The sequence below is a fragment of the Pempheris klunzingeri genome, chromosome 23 (assembly GCF_042242105.1).
Source record: "Pempheris klunzingeri isolate RE-2024b chromosome 23, fPemKlu1.hap1, whole genome shotgun sequence".
NCBI lineage: Eukaryota > Metazoa > Chordata > Actinopteri > Acropomatiformes > Pempheridae > Pempheris > Pempheris klunzingeri.
The window spans coordinates 13317961-13337553 of NC_092034.1; the positions used below are offsets into that span (position 1 = coordinate 13317961).

Below are 19593 nucleotides of genomic sequence, written 5' to 3' on the forward strand. Positions count from 1 at the left end.
GATTGACTTGATTGGCAGTGCTAGCATCTTTGAGTCATAACCACATTCTGTCCCTAATGGCATACAGCAGACACCCAGAGGTGATAAGGACATACATCTCACTCATCCCCGCACGCACAACTCTCTGGTAGGGCTGAGATTAAGACGAGTCCAGACCATCAGACAAACAAGCAGCAATCACTACACCTCTAGATTATCTATTACACTTGTTTGCCATTTTTCCCTTTCTGTCCCCAATTTTCCTTCTTGTCGTCTTTCTACTTTCCTTTCCCCAGGCGAAGGCGGTCGCTAAGCAACCTGCACAACACAACAGCGCAGCTCTCCAGCTTGGCTCTCTGCTCGGTGTGCCCCTGTGGCTTCAGACAATCAAATACATGAGTGTGTGTGGGAAAGGTGAAAGCTATGAATAGTTTCCATCTCATAAGCGAAAACCAGAAGTCCCTTAGCTTTAAAGAGCTGCTTCTTGACTCTAGTGCAACATCGTCTTGCATTCATCAGGGCAGGCATCCAACTCTGGCCTGCTTTACAGAGAAAGGACAAACATGTATAAGACTGTGAACCTGTGAAGAGATATGCTTTTAATTCACCCCAGCTTGAATAAAACCACCAGAAAGCCACCGGTTGTTGACACAGATATCTATCCAAAGACGAATGTGACATCATGGTTCCCAAAGCTTCCTGGGAGAGCACATTTGTGTAGTATTGTGTAATAGTAGCAAGAAGTGAAACCTATCAAAACTGATAGAGTCCTCAGTGTCTAAAAGGTACAGGGCTGTGCTCATTTGATCAACCTTCAAGGAAAGCAGCAAAGCACACCCCACTGATGGCAACATAAGCATTGAGCCACTCACAGCAGAACATTATTAATGCAATTATACAAATACAATGTGTTTTGTGTTGCCACGTCACCACTCACACAGATACAAATATGATCTGAGCACAATCTGAAGAAAAGGAAAAAAAAAAAATCACTTGTTTTCCAGGTGCACCCACTTCTTAGAGACTTTCACAGATTGTTATGAGGTTACAGTAATCAAGCTAGCTGCTTACAGAGAATACATTCAAAAAATTAGAATGATCATCATGGCTTTACAAAAATATACATTTGTGGGCATGCACAGAGCGACACAACACTTGGTGCGTCTAATAGTAAAAAAGAAGGTAAAAACAGGAGATCCCACAAGTTTACAAAAGCAAAGCTCAAGAACAAATGGCACTTACTGTAACTATAGCAGTTATAGGAATCTCCGGGGGCAGCATCAGCCACACACACGTAAACAGACACTCCCACAGAAACAACTCAGATTGGAGGAGCAATCACTGGACAGACACCGGGCCGCTTCACACCACAGTCCAGGCTTTCAATTCAGCCAAATTCATCCACTTCAGGAAGTAGACTCCCCATTAAAACAAAAAAGGTCAAGTTTCCAAAGATCCATTATATTTAATCTTGACAGGATTAAAAAAAAAAAAAAATGTTCTCTCACTAATTAAGTAACAAAACAAATCAATAATTGGGCCCCTGTCCACTTCTGATGCAACCCACATGTTGTCTCAACCTGAGTGAGGTTTCATAGAAAACCTCCTTGGGTTTTAGTATTGACCGCAACCTTGGCATATAGTTCCAAAATCTTAATACCAAATTGGCATGACAGTAAAGAAGTCTTCACCCACAGAACCCTGGAAATCTGTTCTCTACTGTCCTGTGTTAATTTAATCTCTGCATGTGAGAGTACTGTTTGTAAATGTCATAAACCTGCAGGTGATATGTTTATTGGGACTGTAAATATCCTAATGTTTAAGGTAACCAGAGGTTTAAAAATGATCCAGAAATGCTCTACCAGCTCATGTAGATGATGGCAAAGAGAATCTGACTGACCCATAATTAGCTTTATCCTTCCCAAACATTCCCAAAATAAATATCACATGGCAGGTGTAACTCAATTTGTGTCAACTTCAGGCCTTCGCCGCTGCAGTGCTCTGTTCTTGGCTCCCCTCTGCGGTGGGGCCGAGCGGTCCGGCCCACCACAGAGTCAGGGCGTTGTCTTGTCGGATCTCCTGCGGTGTCATCACAGCTTCGCCTCCCTCGCCATCAGAGATCGAGTCACCGTCACTGTCGCCAGGCCACGGGAACTGGCGCTGGCCACTGGATGTTGCCAACAATGGCATGAAGGGATGAATACTGTAGAAGGGAAGGATGGAAGACATGAGGGAGGAGGGACACAGGGAATTGAAGGAAACGAAAGTGATGGAGTCACGAGGGTGTGATGCAAAAAAAACAACAACTTGTGTGTGCTTTTCTAGGGATTCAAGAGAACTGAAGAGAACAACAGATGCACGCCACAGACTTAGAATACATGTTATTTTCTATATATAATTGTAGCCCACTCACAACCATCAGTCCATCAGTTACTTCATCTCTTCCACACACCACCATTAAATTATGTGAATTGCTATCAAGCAACAAAGCTGTTTACTGGATTTTTCAGAAATGCATAAAGAAGCTGCAGTTATTACTGGTCTCTGTTCTCACAAAGCAGTAATACTGTGTGCTGTGGAATATTACCACTCCGAAATTGAAGCCGTTTCTTTGCTTATCTAAAACAGTTTGGATGATTTGTTTGCATCTCCTGTGCTTTTGTGTGAATGACTGGAGGAGCCAAACAGTACAAAAGTCGCACAATGAGGCAGGAAAACAGCGACACAGTCACTGCAGATGACTGAAGGACCTACATCTGATGATTACTCCCTTTCTGTCTCCTATTTACAGTGGCTGTGCTGTTTGTATGGAGGTACAATATGATTTTCTCTATCAGGATTCTTACATTTGTAATAGACTTCCTGTGAGGTTGTGTTTGACTTCTGATGAAACGATATCCCATGACCTGGAAACATTCAGGGGTTTTGGTTTCTACTTTTTGAAAGATTTATTTTGTACATCTAATGCTAATGGAATCTTTTAACCCTTTTACTCCATTACAAGTAATTGTGACAAAAACAAACTTGGTGGTGGTCAGATACCGTTTTAGGAATGGATCAGTTTCATTCTGGTATTTTCTCTGTCCGATCATTACTGAACATTACGCAGACATCTTGTGCCTGGGCTTAGATTTAAAAAAAAAATCCTACCTGACGCCGTTAGTGCAGTCCCAATGGGCCTGGAACCTGAGCTGAGGTTGCAGTAGCTCCTCATTGCCATCAGGAGGGGCTGTGTGGGTGTCCCATATGGACACCACTCCCTCTGTGTCGCCGCTCAGCAGGTACCTGCCTGACCTATACAGAAACAGACAAAACAAACATCCGTGCACAACAAACATAAGGTACGTGCCAAAAGGTCGCAGCCACAGACTGTATACAAGAGGTGGATGTAGCCTCCAGGTATGAAAATTAAATCCAACACAGAAGTGCCTTAAAGCTGCATTCTTTCTAATGGCCTGCAGGGGGTGACTCTGCTGATTCAAAAAGAACTCCAAATATGTGGAAGTCTATGAGAAAATGACCTTTTCACTTGATTTAGTACCTCAGTAAACATTTTGCTAATGAGCTTATGGTCTCAGTCACTAGTTTCAAGTCTTCTTCAATATAGCATAATGTTAATTTAGTCAATTATGTTTCCATTTAGAGTAAAAGAGATGATAAAGCAGGGGATGCTTCGGGTTGGCGCGGCCTTGTGTCTAACCAACCAGAGATGGGTCATGCCCAAACCTAACCAATCACAGTTGGCCTAAAAACTGTGGTCCACAAACCAATGGATGATGTCACGGTGGCCACGTCTGCCTCTTACATACAGTCTATGGCCACAGGTGACTGATCGGCATTGAAACACCAATGTGGGCAATATCGCCACTTTGTAGCAAGCCTGTTCTCTCTCTCTCTCTCACACAGCACTGAGTACAGCTCTAATTAATGAAGTAAACTTACGCATCCAGGTCAAAGTAGATGCGTTGGTTAGTGGCCACATTCCTCTTGAGTGAAAACACAACCTTGTCTGGCTCTCTTAGGTCCCAGCACAGGATTTCTGGATCCTACACACAGACACACACACAGACACTATTCACAAGAGCTTTTTGTCCAGGGCTACAGAGCTTTACTACATGTAGGTATCAGATAACCTTCTGGACAAAAAATTTATGTTACACATCGTTGCCCTGCATCATCACACGACAAACAACTGAAATTTTTATTTGTTTAAAAAAAAAAAAAAAAAGTAAAACTAACAACTACAAAAACTAGAAATGCACAGACACAGCTTTATTTACAAACCCACCTCAAATTTACATTCAGATCTTCCATTTCTGCAGCTTATGAAGACTTGATATATATTCAACATGGACCTGTGGTGTGCGGTGAATCTGTACTCTTGACCCCATTGCTTAATTGTAGATTCATTAGCTGGCAGAGTGACTTGCATCCTACAGAGTAACTTTGTTGACGCTGGAATGTTTAACCAGTGCATATTTAATCTGAGCAGGGTGACAGGGTAACAAGGATGAATGGAGGGCATTGAATCACACAGATGTTACATTAAAACAAATAACCTAAATAATCTAATAGGTGCAAATGTAAGGTCCTGTGATGGCAAACCTCTGCAGCACCACTTTAACTTTTGGGGGAATGCCATAATACCTAATCAGATTCATTCCATGCTGACTAATGCCATCAAGACAGGACCATTTCAAGTTTTTATCCACAAGCTTTGTTCATGCTTGTGTAAACCAAAGTTCCAAAGCAACAGTGGAAAGTCATTTGTTACCTGCTTAACACACAAAATCGACTGATGGTGAGTGTGTGTGTGTGCTCATTCAAATGAAGCAGCATTATTACCCCCAGGTCTCTCTGCATGCTGCTTCATGCAAGTGTGTGTGTGTTCACCTTGCGCCCGCCGGTGTACAGGTAGTTGCCGTCGGGGGAGAAGAGCAGATGGGTGAGGCCTCCGTGGTGGCGGGTCGGCAGAAGAGCCAGCAGGGTGCCGTCTTGGCAGGAGTAGAGGCCAGCGCAGCGGGAGTAAGAGCCACAGGCGTAAACAGACTGGCAGGGGCTGAAGCCAAAGCAGGAGATGATGCCACATTGGCCCTGCTTCTTCACTGCAGAGAAGACAAGAGAGTGGCATTTGGCAGGGCTTCCAGTCTTTTAAAAGGTTCACAAGACACAACTCCCAGTAACTTCTACTCAAAGTTGACTTTTTGGCAGCTCCAACATTCCTGATTACATCTCTAAGAGGAAAATATTTCTCAACAATGCACACACACACTCACAATTGGCCCCATCTGTTTCTTTTTATGTTTTCTCACTCTTTAAAACAGGCTTTAGCACATTTTTGGCACACAAAAGCACAAATGAGGGTTTGGCAAAGTCCTCCCATGTACCACATTGTCTGTTTTTGAGATTAACCATACATTGCTGCATAATTTACAGTTATTAATTATCGAGTAGAGCTGATGGAGCCAAACAGACAAGTATAGATATGAGGATTTTTTTCAGGTAATAAGAAAAACCTTCACTCTGCCACATTCTCAACTTGACATCTGTCTCTGGTAGATCATTGCAGTCTGCAGACAAGTAAAGTTACTTGTCTGTTTATCTTATTACCTGAAAAAAATCCCTATTTCAGGTATTTTGGGCTCATCTTGTACTTACCACTCTTTGCAATAAACAACAAGAAAGAACGACAAAGGATATGAAAAATAAAGCCTATTTGTTGACATTTTCAAGGATTATTTTGATGCTTACTTCAATACTTCAACCACTCGGTTCAGTTAATTTCACTAAGTTACAAAAACCTGTCAGTGAACTGAAACTTGTTTGAAGTGTGCAACAGTGATTCATCACGGTAAACACTGAGTTTGCTTCATTTTTTTGTCAGAAAGTACACAATAAAAAGTCTCCTTGTTGCCTCGTTCAAGGAGACTTCAGTCCCGTATGTGACAGCAAGCTGTCAAACAAGACACAACACAACTGACTTCACATAATGCTTTTCACAATGTCCCTGTGTGCTTGCTGTTTGTCTTGTGGCTTTGATTTTACATAATGGATGTAATGTGTTGTATAACAAATGCAGTGAAAATGATAATTCTCAGAGTTTGACGTGCCCTTGAACAACGGGGACAGTTTTCAGAGGAGTCCCTGCTCGCTAATAGGAGTACACATTTTATGCAACTAGGGTGACAAGGCCCTGAACTAATATCATGATATCAGGGTATTTCTGCGACAAAGATGTTCTTGACGATACAACAAAATATTGATATGATAAAACAGTAACTGATGAGAACCAGATGCTGCTCAAAATATAAAAAGCTGAGTCAATGAAGCCTGCCCTACACTGAACAGTATAATCTGCATATTTGTTATTTAAGTAGTTTGCATGTTCATACGAGCTCTGTATGCATTTCACGAAGCAACATCAAAACAGGCCTATTCATTCCATCTGGTTACAGGCATTACTGTGCACTTGACAATGACATTTCTAGTTTCTTTTACCAATGACTCGTGATAAACTAATTTTCTTATTTACCTGTTGCTCGTGGGTATCTTAGTCTTTCTGCACTTTCAGTTGTCGGTGTGGCTGAATTCATTACACATGTTGTGCTCTACATGTACAAAACGTTACTTTAGAAAGTAGAATCCATGTCCATCAACTTTGAGGGCATTGTCCATTCATGAAACACAAATGGACCCAAGATTGAACATGCAGGTTCAGAATGGAGTCATGGAGTCTATGGCAATGTAACTTTCACTTTCAGCTATGCCTTTTTTTTGTATTACATCAACAAGCTTGAAAACTGCCATTATCACAATATAAAGGTTATTATTATTTTAAAAACAATACAATATGGCACACCCATATGCGTTGAGTATTCATGATTTGTAGTTAATCGGCTGAAATCACACAAAACCTCCAGTGTGTGTGAGAGCAGTTGATAACTGACCTACGGTGGGACGCTCCTCACAGTCTCTTCCAGGACGCTCAGTGTAGAAGACCCTGACAGTTTTGTCAAAGCCGCAATAGAGCTGTGTTCCATCAGGCGAGAAGCAGAGGGAGTGGGCTGCTGTCAGCTCATCCAGGTGATTATAGGGGCGGAAACTGGCTCGCACCTCCCCGTAGAATGCATCCCACACGTGGACTGGGTTGTCGCGGCTACTGCTGGCTAGACTGCAGTGAGAGGCCAGACAAAAAGAATAGGGGAATAAAATGAGTTATCATGACATATGGGGAAGGACTGGGAGACAACAGGGGATAGAGAGTGAATGATGCAAATTATGAAAAGTGAATAAATGCTGAGGATACTTCAATCTTTACTGTCCTCACGGGCTTTTTTTAATAGCTAGCAATTAAGGAATGACTCACTTTACAACACACAAGTGTGCAATGAATGAACATAGAGCAACAAAGTATTTGTTTACAAAGGTAAAATAATGTAACTTGTGGAATAACATTGAGTTGTACTTGCATCTCAAAGGATGAGATGACAAAACAGATTCAAATAAAACAGGCTGCTGAGATGGAAATATACATTATGTATGACCAAGAAACTGTATTCATTTTCTTGTTTCTAACCTCTACTGCTCTAAAGCAACCTGAACGTATTAATGCTTCAAAGCAAATACACAGCATTGTGCTATGCCTCATTATGGAGACAAGAGCATGGCACATCCTTATTGATTCAAATCAGGGCCAAAGACTGAGCCATGCCTTTTTAACTCTAATTACTGGGCGCTGAACAAATGCCGAAACATCACTGCGGCTCAATTAGACAAAGGAAATTAGCCCCTACCACTGCTTCCGTGTTCTGCTATGGCCCCTTTGAGCCGCAGCTTTATTCCAGAGCAGGGAAATGCCCAATTATAATGCTAGACTGCTGCTAGCTTGGAGCCATGCCTAGAACTCAGTGCAACTTAACCGAGCCATAACAGGGGCCCTTATTCCCTCTCTACAGGAGGGGCATCAACAACACGCAGCTTTTGGCAGACAGCGAGTTCAAGGAGCGCAGGGGGAGGAATGAGAAGCAAAATGGGAGATGAAAAGAGGGGTTGGAGGAAGAAAGAGGAAGGTAGGAACAGCACTAGACAAACAGGTTTGCTGTAAATGCTTTTAATAATCACAGCTATAACCTTTTATCTGGCTGCCTCAGCTCTCAACAATTTACCCTGAGCTTGTCCAGCCACCTAACTGTGCCCTGCTGGAGCTCCTCTCTGATATGTGGCTGTGATCTGAAGAAGAGGAAGAATATCTGCCGCCAGCTCCCACTGGCATCCTCATCCTCGTGACAGACAGGTCTTTGCAGGGCTTTGGCAGATGCACACAGACCTCTCAAGTGGTTCATTATCCACATGAGTCGTTTGTTGATCATTGTGATGTTTACACAACTCTCATCTTTGGACAAGCAGCTCCTGACCCTCGCCCCCCCCCCCCTCTTACACAGAGAGGGCTGTCTGGTGTTGGGGTGGAGCCGTGCCAACACTGGGCCTTGATCACAGGGATCTGTCAGAGGGTTGACGGTGTAACTGGAGGATGATGGGAGCTGGGGGAGGAGGTATACACACAGTGAAAACTGCTGGCAACTTGAACTCAGCTCGTTAGCACGGCCCTACCTCTCTCCCCCAGATGATATGCATTCGCCGCGGAGACGGCTGGGTGTTACTGATGTTGGCTCTGCTTCATTCGCTCGTGCACAAACACTCAGTGATGTCATAATTGCCGCATTTTAAGAGCCTGCTAGAGCACGCGCCTGCACACATATGTCAAAAAAGAGAACAAGGTGAAAAGAGTAGCCCATGTCAAGGAATCTTGATGGCCTTTAGGTGTTGTCTGGACTCGGGAGGGCTGTTAGTGAGATGAATCATGCTGAAAAGCACTGTGGGTCTCAAACAGCAGAGCGGATTGTGACGGAGGCAGAGGCAGACAAGACGAAGGCCAGCTCTTCACTCATAATGAGAGACATCACAAAGCTTTTACAGCTTCTCTCCACGCTGGCAGCCGGCTCCCAAAACGAGCGCAAATACCACATGGATCAAAGAATGAGTCACAAGTATACAACAATATCTTCTGTGTCCGGATAGTCGATTAGACAGGCTCAAGAACACACAAAGTCTCAATCACACACACACTCTAACTGTCTGAGATCTAGATTAAAAACACCAATCACTGACTGACATCAACTTTGATAAACAACACGGCTCCTTTTCAGTGTGTTCATCCTTCACCGTCTGGCAGGCTGACCTTCAAAGTGAACTTTAAATGTCTCATCTATCCAGCTGTTAAGAGCTGAGGCTCAGGGCACGGGCCAGCAAAGATCAAGCTGAACTCACAAGCACGAGTCCGGGTCCAGAGAGTTCATCTTGGGGTACCAGCAGTAGTCATAGATGGTGTCTCCCTCTGCCATCCTCAGCACTGGGCTCTGCCACAGAATTAAATAAAGGAGACAGTCAGGAAAGTAATGACAGGAACACTATTACCAAACTGTTTATTGTAATGTCCGATCAGGGCTGATGCTGGTACTGAATAGGCAGGCAGAAGACAATATCACAGGCTTTTCATTGCAGTAAAATTCAATATTGAAAGCCAGTGGCACCATGTGGGAAATAGAGCAATCAAAGCTTAATTTTCTACCCTTTTCACAAATGTCCTTGAGATCACTGTAATAGAGGAAACTGGATTATATTTCAATTATTTTTGTTCAGTGATCCCAATCTACTAGCCTGTAATATTATTAAGAGATTGGCTTGCCACTTTATATTTCCCAAACCATAAATGACAGAACGCCTTTTTTATTCCAAGTGTTAAATCTTAACAATTCAAAGCAATATTTTGAAGCTGCTGCCTTAGATTCATCATTGTTTTTTCTTTGTCGATTGTAACACATCATACATGCATAAATCATGTTGAACAACAATGTAGTGATGTGGCAGTAGTTTAGACAACACACAACAGGTTGATGACCTTTTCTTTAGTTCAGACAGTATTTGAAAGAAACATAAAATCTCACATAAATCTCATGATTTATCACTTGGGGAAAAGAAGTGGTTCAAACCACAAACCTCTAGAAATCTCTATTTGCAGTCACAAGCTGGAGGTTTTCTTTTATGGTATGTACAAGACAAAAAGTGGCCTCGACTTGGGTCTGATGGGGGCGCTAGAGGAATGGTTTCAATTCCTGATTTGTGCATGGTGAGGGTAATTTTTGCCCAGACTGGCCTCTATCAATGTTGGTTCACTCTAGTAAGGTAAAAGAAGCCTGCACTGTCCGTTACTTGAACTCACTGTATTCACGTGTCGTCTCTGAGGATGAAAACATTGTGTTAATTAAGTTAGTTCGAATGACTGACGGTGTGCAGGATTCTTGGAACATGTGTCTTGAAAAGAAAATCTCTCTTCTGAAACAGCCTTTAATAAAGATATTTGTTCAAGGTTTTCTGTGGGTTGCCAACATCCCTTTAGTCAGTTACTTCTTCTGTCTTCTACTCAAACATTTGGGGAATCCCTGATAGTTCGGCTATCTGTGCGCTCACCATCTCAGGAAGCAAGTCCCAGTTGTAGCTGTAAACCTCTGGAGGGAGGTTGTACACACGGAGCACATTGTCTGCACTGTTGGTCAGGATGCAGGAACCATCGGGGGCCCTGGTTTATAAAGGGAGGAGGGATTAGAAAAAGATAATGTACACATGTTGGTTTTATGTTGTAGTACACTGCACATGTAATTTGAACTAAATGTGCTATTTATAGCATCCTTAATTGTACTAATTGAGATACTGATTGATCTGGACCATGAGATTTTTACTATTGGCATAACTTATAGCAAATTTACTGTCTGCACTGTTCCCCCTATGACCTGAGAATGACAAACACAGTGAAAGTCATTTTCTAGCTTCATTTGCACTGAAAGAAGAGAATGATTTCTCAGTAATCCAGGACACTGATGTCTGTCCCTGCGCACAAAATGTGCAAATGTAGTGTTCTTACTCATCTATGGTAATCATGCTAATGACTCACAAATTTGATAATGATGTGAAAGTTTTATATTTAGCGCCTTCAAACCCTCTTCTGTATTGTGTATGAAGTGCCATGTTATTTTTAGAAGAGTTTACCATTTGCAGCCTTTGAGGTAATTCTCTGGAAGGTTGGAATACTCAGTCCAGGAACCAGTCAGCATCTGGGGGTTCTGGGTAAAATCTAAGCCAAGGCTGAAAGCAAGACGGAGAGAAGGGCAAGTCTTCACTTAAGGAGTTTAAAGACAAGAATAGGAACATCACACCACAAACTGAACGACAGAATTTCCCATCTGAATGTTGAGAGCATTAAGTTACCAGAATGAACGCAACCACAACCTTGATTTGTACTTTTGCTCAGTTATCAAGTTAAATGCCATCGATGACTTTCCAAGCCTGGAATTAACTTCTACAGGTTAATTCCATTGTTTTTCATCTCACGTGATCATCTACAAATCCTGCCGCTGCGATGATTGATAGCATTACATATTTAATCAGTTGATGATGTGCTGTTTTTGCTGCCCCACTTTAAAATGAGTGTGTGAGTGAGGAAGTGCAGCAACATCTTAACACAACACCATGTTCTATTAATTGCAAGTAAGGTAGATTGCATCAAAGTGAGTAAAACTGAACATTTTACTTCAAAGTAAAATGAGTGTATATCCTGCTTCATTAACTGCCTTATTGACACTTTGCAATACCAAGTGGCACAATACACATTAGGCTATGGGACATGAGCTGTCTTACTTGTTAATATCAATATCTAACATGTTCTATCATATCTAATTATGAAGTTTCTTGTATGCAAGTGTATTCACCAGTCATAGTTTGCTTTGACCACCTACGTGTGTATTTAATAGTAGTAGTGCTCCTGGTGAATTGGAGGTACATCAAGCAGTGAAGTGATAACAGGAATGATGTCTCACCAACACAACAGATTTAATCTAACCCCATGAAAATGGACTGCTCGTGGGCTAGTCGCCCAACTGAATCTCGGCACACATGGGTATCCATTGGTATCAATCATACCAGCCAAAATTGTGGCCCTATAAGGCACAATCACAATGTGTAGGGACAGGCGGTGCATTTAAATTACAGAGTTCAAAGAGTTAAACACAAACAGGTGGGAAAAAAGCCACACATGTTCGTGGTATTGACTGCACACTGAGCCCATCAGAGCATGTGATCAACAAACACTGGCATGAGTATCTAATTTTTTTCCCAGACTATACAGTTCTGCAGTTACCAGAACCACTGGCTCTGCAGTACATGTACGAAACAGTATCTGTTTCAAAAACAGATGTGTTTAACACATTTCATACTCATTATATATCACCTCCACCCCTCACAAAACCCTGCTTGAAATAGATCCCTTGATGGTGTGTCTACTGTGTCTTTACCCCTAGTTACATGGAAACAGGGGTTAAAAATAAACCTGACTTCTTCCTCCACTTACTGCTGTCCTTCACTGGGGCTGTCTGCAGATCTGTTACCGTTGCGCTCCTCCTCTGGTTTCGTCTCTCCTTCTTCTAAAGGGGCGCCCTGCCCTCCATCTCCATTCTGATGGTATTCTTCTTCACCTCCCCCACAGACAGGCACCTCTTCCCCCTTCCCACCTTCCTCCTCACATTGCAGTGGTTCTCCTGTTCCAAGCATCAGAGAGTTCACAGGTTAATTCATTCATCTTATCTTCAAGCTAACCCTGAATCATTTTCCTCTCCAGCCAGCCAAAGTCTCAACTTTAAATTTAATTTGACTCATGCATCTGCAGATACTTTACTTTGTGCGAGTGGGGCTGCGTCTTCCTGTAGCAAACAAGCCCGGGCTGGTGTTTCTCCAAGCATCTTGACGGGTTTTGCAAACTGCTCCAAACCCTGTTCCTCCTCGCTCATTCTGGGCCGCTTGGCAGATGTAGGTGCCCCCTCCTCTGAACCTTCCTCTAAACTGTCACCTGCAAGTAAAGGTGGCGCCTGTTGAGGGGGCTCATTGTCTGCATCTGCGTCCTGCCCTACGCCTGCCACACCTCCGCTTTCACCACCAGCCGAGTCAGACATCTCTCCTTGTTTATCAGTCTCTCAAGTCCTCTAACTGGCGTCCAAGTGCCTTGTGTCCAGTGGTTGGCTGTCAGACGTGGGTGAGGTAAGTGCTACTGGGATAGTGCTTCTTCCTGCAGTGTGGGTGTTTGAGTCTGCTGGGGGTCGAGGACATCACAGCTCCCACTAGGCTAGAAAACAGTGAGGCGGGCAAAGAAGTCACAGGACAGGTGAGATCAGTCAGACAAGATGGAAACCTCAAACTCTGCAAGAATATAAGCAAAGCCCTGCACAAACCCGCCATTGAAGAGGTGTAAAGGTGATTTGGTTATTTGTTTTGACTAATGAATAACCAAGCTGCACATTTAAACCCCGCGCACGCACACACCTGTGGCTAGTCGTAACGTGCCAACCACTCCAAACTAGCATCAATGTCCATTTCGCTAATTTAACGCTTACGAGGTTCAAATTATTCGACAAACCTTGACACATTTTACTCCGTGCATGCTCTGCTGTCGTTATACGAGCTTAATTATGCTGTGCAAAGAAGGAAAAATGCTTCCATTTCTCTAAACCGACAGAGGACAACAGAAACGGCAGCCGTCTCCAGTTAGCCGCTGTTAGCATTAGCTCCAGTCTCATGCTACCTACCTGTGCTGTGGCTTGCCTGGCCTTTGGTTCTGCTGCAGTTTGGCTTCAACACTTTTCTCGTCCAAGTTTCCCTTGAAGCGGTCGAGTGCGGATAGCATACAACAGTATGCGTCGCCCTGCTACTTCGGGACTTTGTCTTTCTATTCACCAGTTCATCACGAGAAGTTGTAAACACTGTGGGCGGCCATGTGTTTTGAACTATCGCGAGAGTTCCGCTGGTGACAGTGACGTCCTCATGGCTGATACAAAGCAGCGTTACTCATGATGTTAGCTCTCTCTCTCTGACACACACAAGGAACATACAAACAAGGAAATACAGCCAGTCAATGCTAAATGCTATTTATTTAGTATTTATTTTGTTCTTCAAACAAACAAAAGCCAAAACTATGTACACATCTTTCAGTTGTTCTTTTCCAAAACAGTTTCATTAAATGTATGCTGTTATTTTAACAACATTCAAAGACTCATTAAGCAGAGGAGCTGAGCTGACTGGGACATAACTTTCTGTGTATATTTTAGGCCAATATTGTTGGAACTACAGTCGCCAGAGCTAAAATAAACTAGATGATCAACTTCATACCGTAGAGCTGTGACAGGATCCATTTAAAGGCTGCAACCAAACATCCAGGGCTTTTTGACAACACAATATTGCAGTTTATCTAATCATAAAAGCATGTGTAACACAGCAAAATGAACTGCAAACAACATCTATGGACTGACCGACAACTAATACCACACAATATCAGCTTTTAAAAATGTCATGTCAAAATGTTTTCATTCGCAAATAAGAGACTTGATAGTATACTCATATGGTTAGAGTCAATTTCCTTGTTTCTACAACTGATTACAACAATGTTAAACCATTTAGTATTAATTCAGTATCAATTCAACAGTTACGACATACTGCAGACTACTGTGGAGATACCTCAGTTCCCACAGTTAGCTACAGCAGGGAACTATGCACCAACACTTCAGCTGAAGAAAATGTCCACATGTATTACAAGTCTAAGCTGATGGTACTCAGTGACTATCAGATGCCATTTGGATTAAAAACTGCATATTGTTATCAAGGACACAAAAAAAACTACCAGTTGACTAAAAGCATTAATCTCTCAAATCCAATTCGATATACATATATGGAACAAGACACTTGGCAAATTTTCGGCACATGGAATTTCCTTTCTGATAACACACACCAGACTGGTCAGTTACTTATCTATTCAGTGCCATCGGAGATGGTCAGCAGCACTACCAGGTGCACAGACAAAGTTGTGATCCACCTCAAGGTAAAGTGTCAAAACCGACAAATACGACAAATCAAACAAGCCTGCTTGTGTAATCCTGCTTCTAATACAAACCCGATTTGACATCTCAAAACTGTAAAAAGTACCTTGTAGCTTCCAAAATATTTAAGTCCTCTGGAGTGTAAAAAACAAACCCAAAGTCCCTAACTTGTATCTCAATTTGAGGTTGACCTGCCACTCTGGTTTAGTTTTACCTTTGGCAGTGATCCAACAGCAGTAATCACACAGCAACAAGTCTGTTTTAAGCCAATTCTGTGCATCCCACCCTGTCAGCTCAGCTCCAGACAGTACAGACTTCAGCCCTTTATTGAGCCTGCACCTTTAGCAATAATCTAAACAGGAAATCTCAACAAATCCACGCTTCATTTTAAGTAAACCAAAAGGGCAACAAAAGCCAACCACCAGCAAAATCAGATTCAAAGACCACGTGCTGCTCTATTCTGTAGCTAACTAGTAACTTTGATGGTGGTACATGTATCAGGTTAATACAGAACAGACTGTTAGCTAACAGAAAACTGTCTTGTAGCAAGCTCCTTTCTTTCTTTGACTTTAGAGGACAGTCAACAAGGTGATTTCCAACTTAAATTCATCATTTAGAGAACATTTTCAGTTAGCTGTTCAGGACTGAACTATACAATTTAAGGCATTTTGAACAGAGAAATAAAGCAAAACCCACTAAGAGAAAAATCAAAACACAAACTTTTACATTATTTACAAAGCTCAGCGTTTATACTGATGAGCGTTGATGCTTGTGTGTCTGTATCTGTGTGATCTGATATTGATGTAGCCCTGTTATGTGTACAGATGTGGTTCCAGAGGAGAGCCGATGTAACTGAGTGCATGTTGCTTTTGCTGTAGGTGTGCATGTAGTGTGTCTGCAACTCCTTTGGATTCTAAAATCTATGTGACATGTAGCTACGTGTTTGTGTTTTGACATGTTTCAAAGTCTTATTTTTGTACAATTCGTTCAGTTCATCCAGTTCCACAGCTGCAGGGATTTCTGGTGGCTGAGATGTAATCCGGCCACGTCCACCGAAACCCAACCCAGCTCGCAGTCTCTGGTGTCTGGGCAGGAGGGCAGGTCTTCTGTCCCGCTGGTTAGGAGACCTCCAAGCAACCACCTGAGAGTTTCAGGCTGAGGCGGGTGATGACATCTGGGCAATTCGTGCCGGGGAGCGCCTGATCAAATCCCGAACCTAACACTTCCAACACAGATGGGATCCATGGTTGATAAACCTGTAACTTCATCTGGTAACTGTCCAACTGATAATGCCAATGGCCTGCCCAGTCCGTGGTCAAGACAGAAAAGTTTTTTAGGGTTTAAGTTCAAAAAGACAGGTTTAGGGTTGGCTGGTTCATGGGTTGGCTGTAGATTAGATCCTCCTTGCAGAGGGCAGCAAATAAAGCACAGCCAGACTCCTGTGAGAAGACAGAAAGAAAGAGCAGGAGACCATCATCAGCTCACTGTCCAAACAATCCTGTTAGAAGCTAAAGCGCCACAATATTAACCAGGAGGAAATGGATCAAATTGAGTCATTAATGCAAGTCAGAAATTTAGAAAGTGTCTTACCATTGCCAAGGATTTTTCCTCCTGCAGTAACTCTGCAGCTCTCAAGGCAGCCATCAGGTTGGGAGACAAACAGGGAAGCATCCTTGCCAACAGCACAACAACCTATGTCTGCCTCTTCACTGTGCATGTTGATCAAACACTCCTGGTAGGGCTCTTTGCAGCGACTGCAACATCCATTTTGATGAGCAACTACCAGCGAGTCTTGGAGCCACCGTAGCATTTCCAACACCTCAGTCCATGTCCTTGTGGTTTTCCCTTCCATCCCCGTTTATTACAGGGTTACTGGCAAACTAAGGGAAATGCACAGCGAGTCTATCTCAAACCATACTCAAAAAGATTGGTTTTCTTGAAGAACATTCACTCCATGTAATCAATGTCTCATGAATTTTCCTTCATCTGTTTGCAAATTTTCTTTCTACTCTGAAAGGTGATACAAAAATATGGTTATTTACAGGAGGTGGGAGAAGACGTGCTTCTCAAGTCTTATTTCAGTTTGGGAATATCTTTTCAGTGACTTTGTCAAAGTCGTAGCAATCCTCCTGTTGTAATTGTGCTCCCATCCCCAAAATGGTACCTCACAGCTTGAATGAACAAAAGTGCATAGGTGAGTTGGTGAGGGCAGGGTGTGAGTGCTTATGAGGGTTGAGGTGAAGACAAGTGCACTAACCAGGTGTACTCATATCGCCCTCTCAGTTCCCTCCAGGGTTATGCAGCCCTGCACTCCGTTCTCCACAAAACAGAGCCCATCCTTGATTTTCATGCCTCCGCTCCATGGTTGATCAAGTGCCAGGATCCACGACCACACGCTAAAGGTCCAGTTAGAGGATCTTGTCCATGTTGTTGTGTCGCCTGCAACTCTTCCTCAAACCAACACCACTCAATGTCCATATGGCAGAAGCGCACTTGCAAACCCCACCCGTCATATGTGGGAACGAAAAAAAAACACAAAAATGAAAAACAAAATAAAAGGAAAAAGAACTGCACCCACAGATATCCATGTGGTTTGTAAACAACCAAAGCTCCAGTATGGAATAGAAAGAGTCCTTTCTTTTAATTCTTAGTCACTATTTGTACGACCAGGACTGTAGAGGCAGTGTGTTCAACTGTATCCATCCCCAGTTTTTTTTTTCTTCTCCACTGTGTAAATAAAAAAAATGTCCTCGCTAAACTCTTTGAAGCTTTTTTGTATTTTGTTTCCATTTTTGAAATCTTCTGAGGAAAAAAAATCTGGTATCAGCACGGGTTTCTTGTCATTTTTTTGGAATACATTCAATATTTTCTTAAGAAAGAAATAATACACACACTTCACATGGCGATAATGAAACAAAAATGAAAAACAAATTAAGGAAAAAAAATTAACACACAACAAAAATAGCAGCCCCAAGTGCTCATTATCTTAGTCCAAATACTTTTAAACTTTGTATATAATGTATATATTCATATATATTTTTCATTAAAAAAAGAAAACTCGTCATTATCAAATTGCAACAACGAATAAGTAACACAATATGCTAACATTTCATGCACCGTTCTGTGCACTTGCACATTAAGATGCTGTATTTTTTTTTCAGTCAGAAACTCGACACCTTTCATTCACAAGTTCGAGAGCTGACAAAAGGCAACGTGATCACACCCCAGGAAAACAGACTGGACTAACCTTCCGATGGATCACTCCTAGACTCAACTAGAAATATTTACGATATAAACTTACATACTTTACATACACTGTGCTGAGCACTGACACATGTCACACTCGCTCTCAAAAAAGAGTTAATGTCTCAATGGCCACGCACCCTATCCAAGTTCTTAGGCACAAATGTGCATTCATACACATACAAAAAAAGCACATGTATTCAAAATGAGTACCTGTAGTCTTAACTCATTTCTATGAACAGTAAATGAACATGCACGCTGAAAACACACACGCAGACATACACACACCCACATACAAAGTCTCATTCTGATGCACACACAGTAATGTCCCTCATGATTCGCCCTGTCTGCTAGTCCTCACAGGTCCAGAGACAGCTCCCCATGTGGAGAAGCTAAGGGAAATAAACTAGTGGTGGTCATCATGTGATGAGCGCAAAGCTAACATTTACAAATGTATGCATTTCTATTTTGTCTATCTGGGGATGAAGAGCTGGTGAGAGAAAGGATGTGTTGTGCAATTGCCCCCCCTCTCTCTCATTCATTCATTCATTCATTCATGCACTCTCTCAGAACACACAGATCAAGTCCCTGTTTGGAGAAGGGAAACACACGCACACACACTAAACATGAGAATACAAAATTACCATTTGAACAAAAAAGAAAAAAATGGCCTCTTATGTTTCATACATCTTGGTAAGCAACAAAAGAAAGAAAAAAAACATTGTGCAGACTGGTATATCACTGACACAAACCAACCATCACACATCAGTCACTCTCACAGTCAATCATACACATTCACAAAAATATTCACTTCTATAACTAACCCCATTTGTTTGATTTTTTTGTTGTTTTTGTTATTTCTTTTTTAGGCAAGTGCAAATCTTCAAGTTTTTTTATAATCCGTTTTTCGATAGCTTTACTTTTTATATAAACGTAAAAAATGCTAAACAAGAGAAATATCAACAGTGTTTGTCTTTTGAGAAAGGATTTGCTCTCTGATAAGGTTTCAATTAAAGGTCCCCCTGACTTTGAAAACCTAACAGCCCAACCATTCACCCCACCGACTGTTTCACCACCCCCTTCCAGTTCCGATGCACATGCACACAGATAATGTGTATGTACACATACTGTATGCACACTGATGCCCACACACACACACACACACACACACACACACACAAAAAGAAAAAACTATTCAAATCCCATCTCAATAAAGTGCATTAGTTCAGTATAAGGTGCTTAATCTTTTGAGTGCCAGAGGATACCCATCTTCCTTTAAACTTCACCCCTCCTCACCCCCCTCTCCCCTGCTCAAGTGATCAACTGGTGCAGCAGGGAGCCCTTTTTTTCTTGCTAGAGGGAAGGAAAGAGTGGGAGGCGCAGATCCAGGCACCTCCAC

At 42.3% G+C, this 19593-nt stretch overlaps 1 protein-coding gene and 1 long non-coding RNA gene across 3 annotated transcripts; both read right to left on the bottom strand.

Moving 5' to 3' along the window:
- Window positions 1–557: 557 nt before the first annotated feature.
- Window positions 558–13845, bottom strand: wrap53 (WD repeat containing, antisense to TP53). Of its 2 annotated transcripts, none has more exons than XM_070855075.1 (11): window positions 13668–13845; window positions 12764–13202; window positions 12440–12626; window positions 11083–11178; window positions 10507–10615; window positions 9307–9395; window positions 6927–7150; window positions 4873–5084; window positions 3922–4025; window positions 3130–3273; window positions 558–2182 (listed from the first exon to the last, which is right to left on the bottom strand). In XM_070855075.1, exons 2-11 carry the CDS (start codon window positions 13035–13037, stop codon window positions 1957–1959), a joined length of 1665 nt encoding a protein of 554 aa, XP_070711176.1. In that variant the 5' UTR covers window positions 13038–13202; window positions 13668–13845; the 3' UTR covers window positions 558–1956. The 2 variants fall into 2 exon arrangements, with proteins under 2 accessions (XP_070711176.1, XP_070711175.1); XM_070855074.1 differs by having other exon boundaries at window positions 12764–13207.
- A 145-nt stretch (window positions 13846–13990) lies between these two features.
- Window positions 13991–19592, bottom strand: LOC139222719 (uncharacterized). Its single transcript, XR_011585937.1, has 2 exons — window positions 16542–19592; window positions 13991–16390 (listed from the first exon to the last, which is right to left on the bottom strand). It is a non-coding gene; the product is annotated as an uncharacterized lncRNA (long non-coding RNA).
- Window position 19593: the final 1 nt, after the last annotated feature.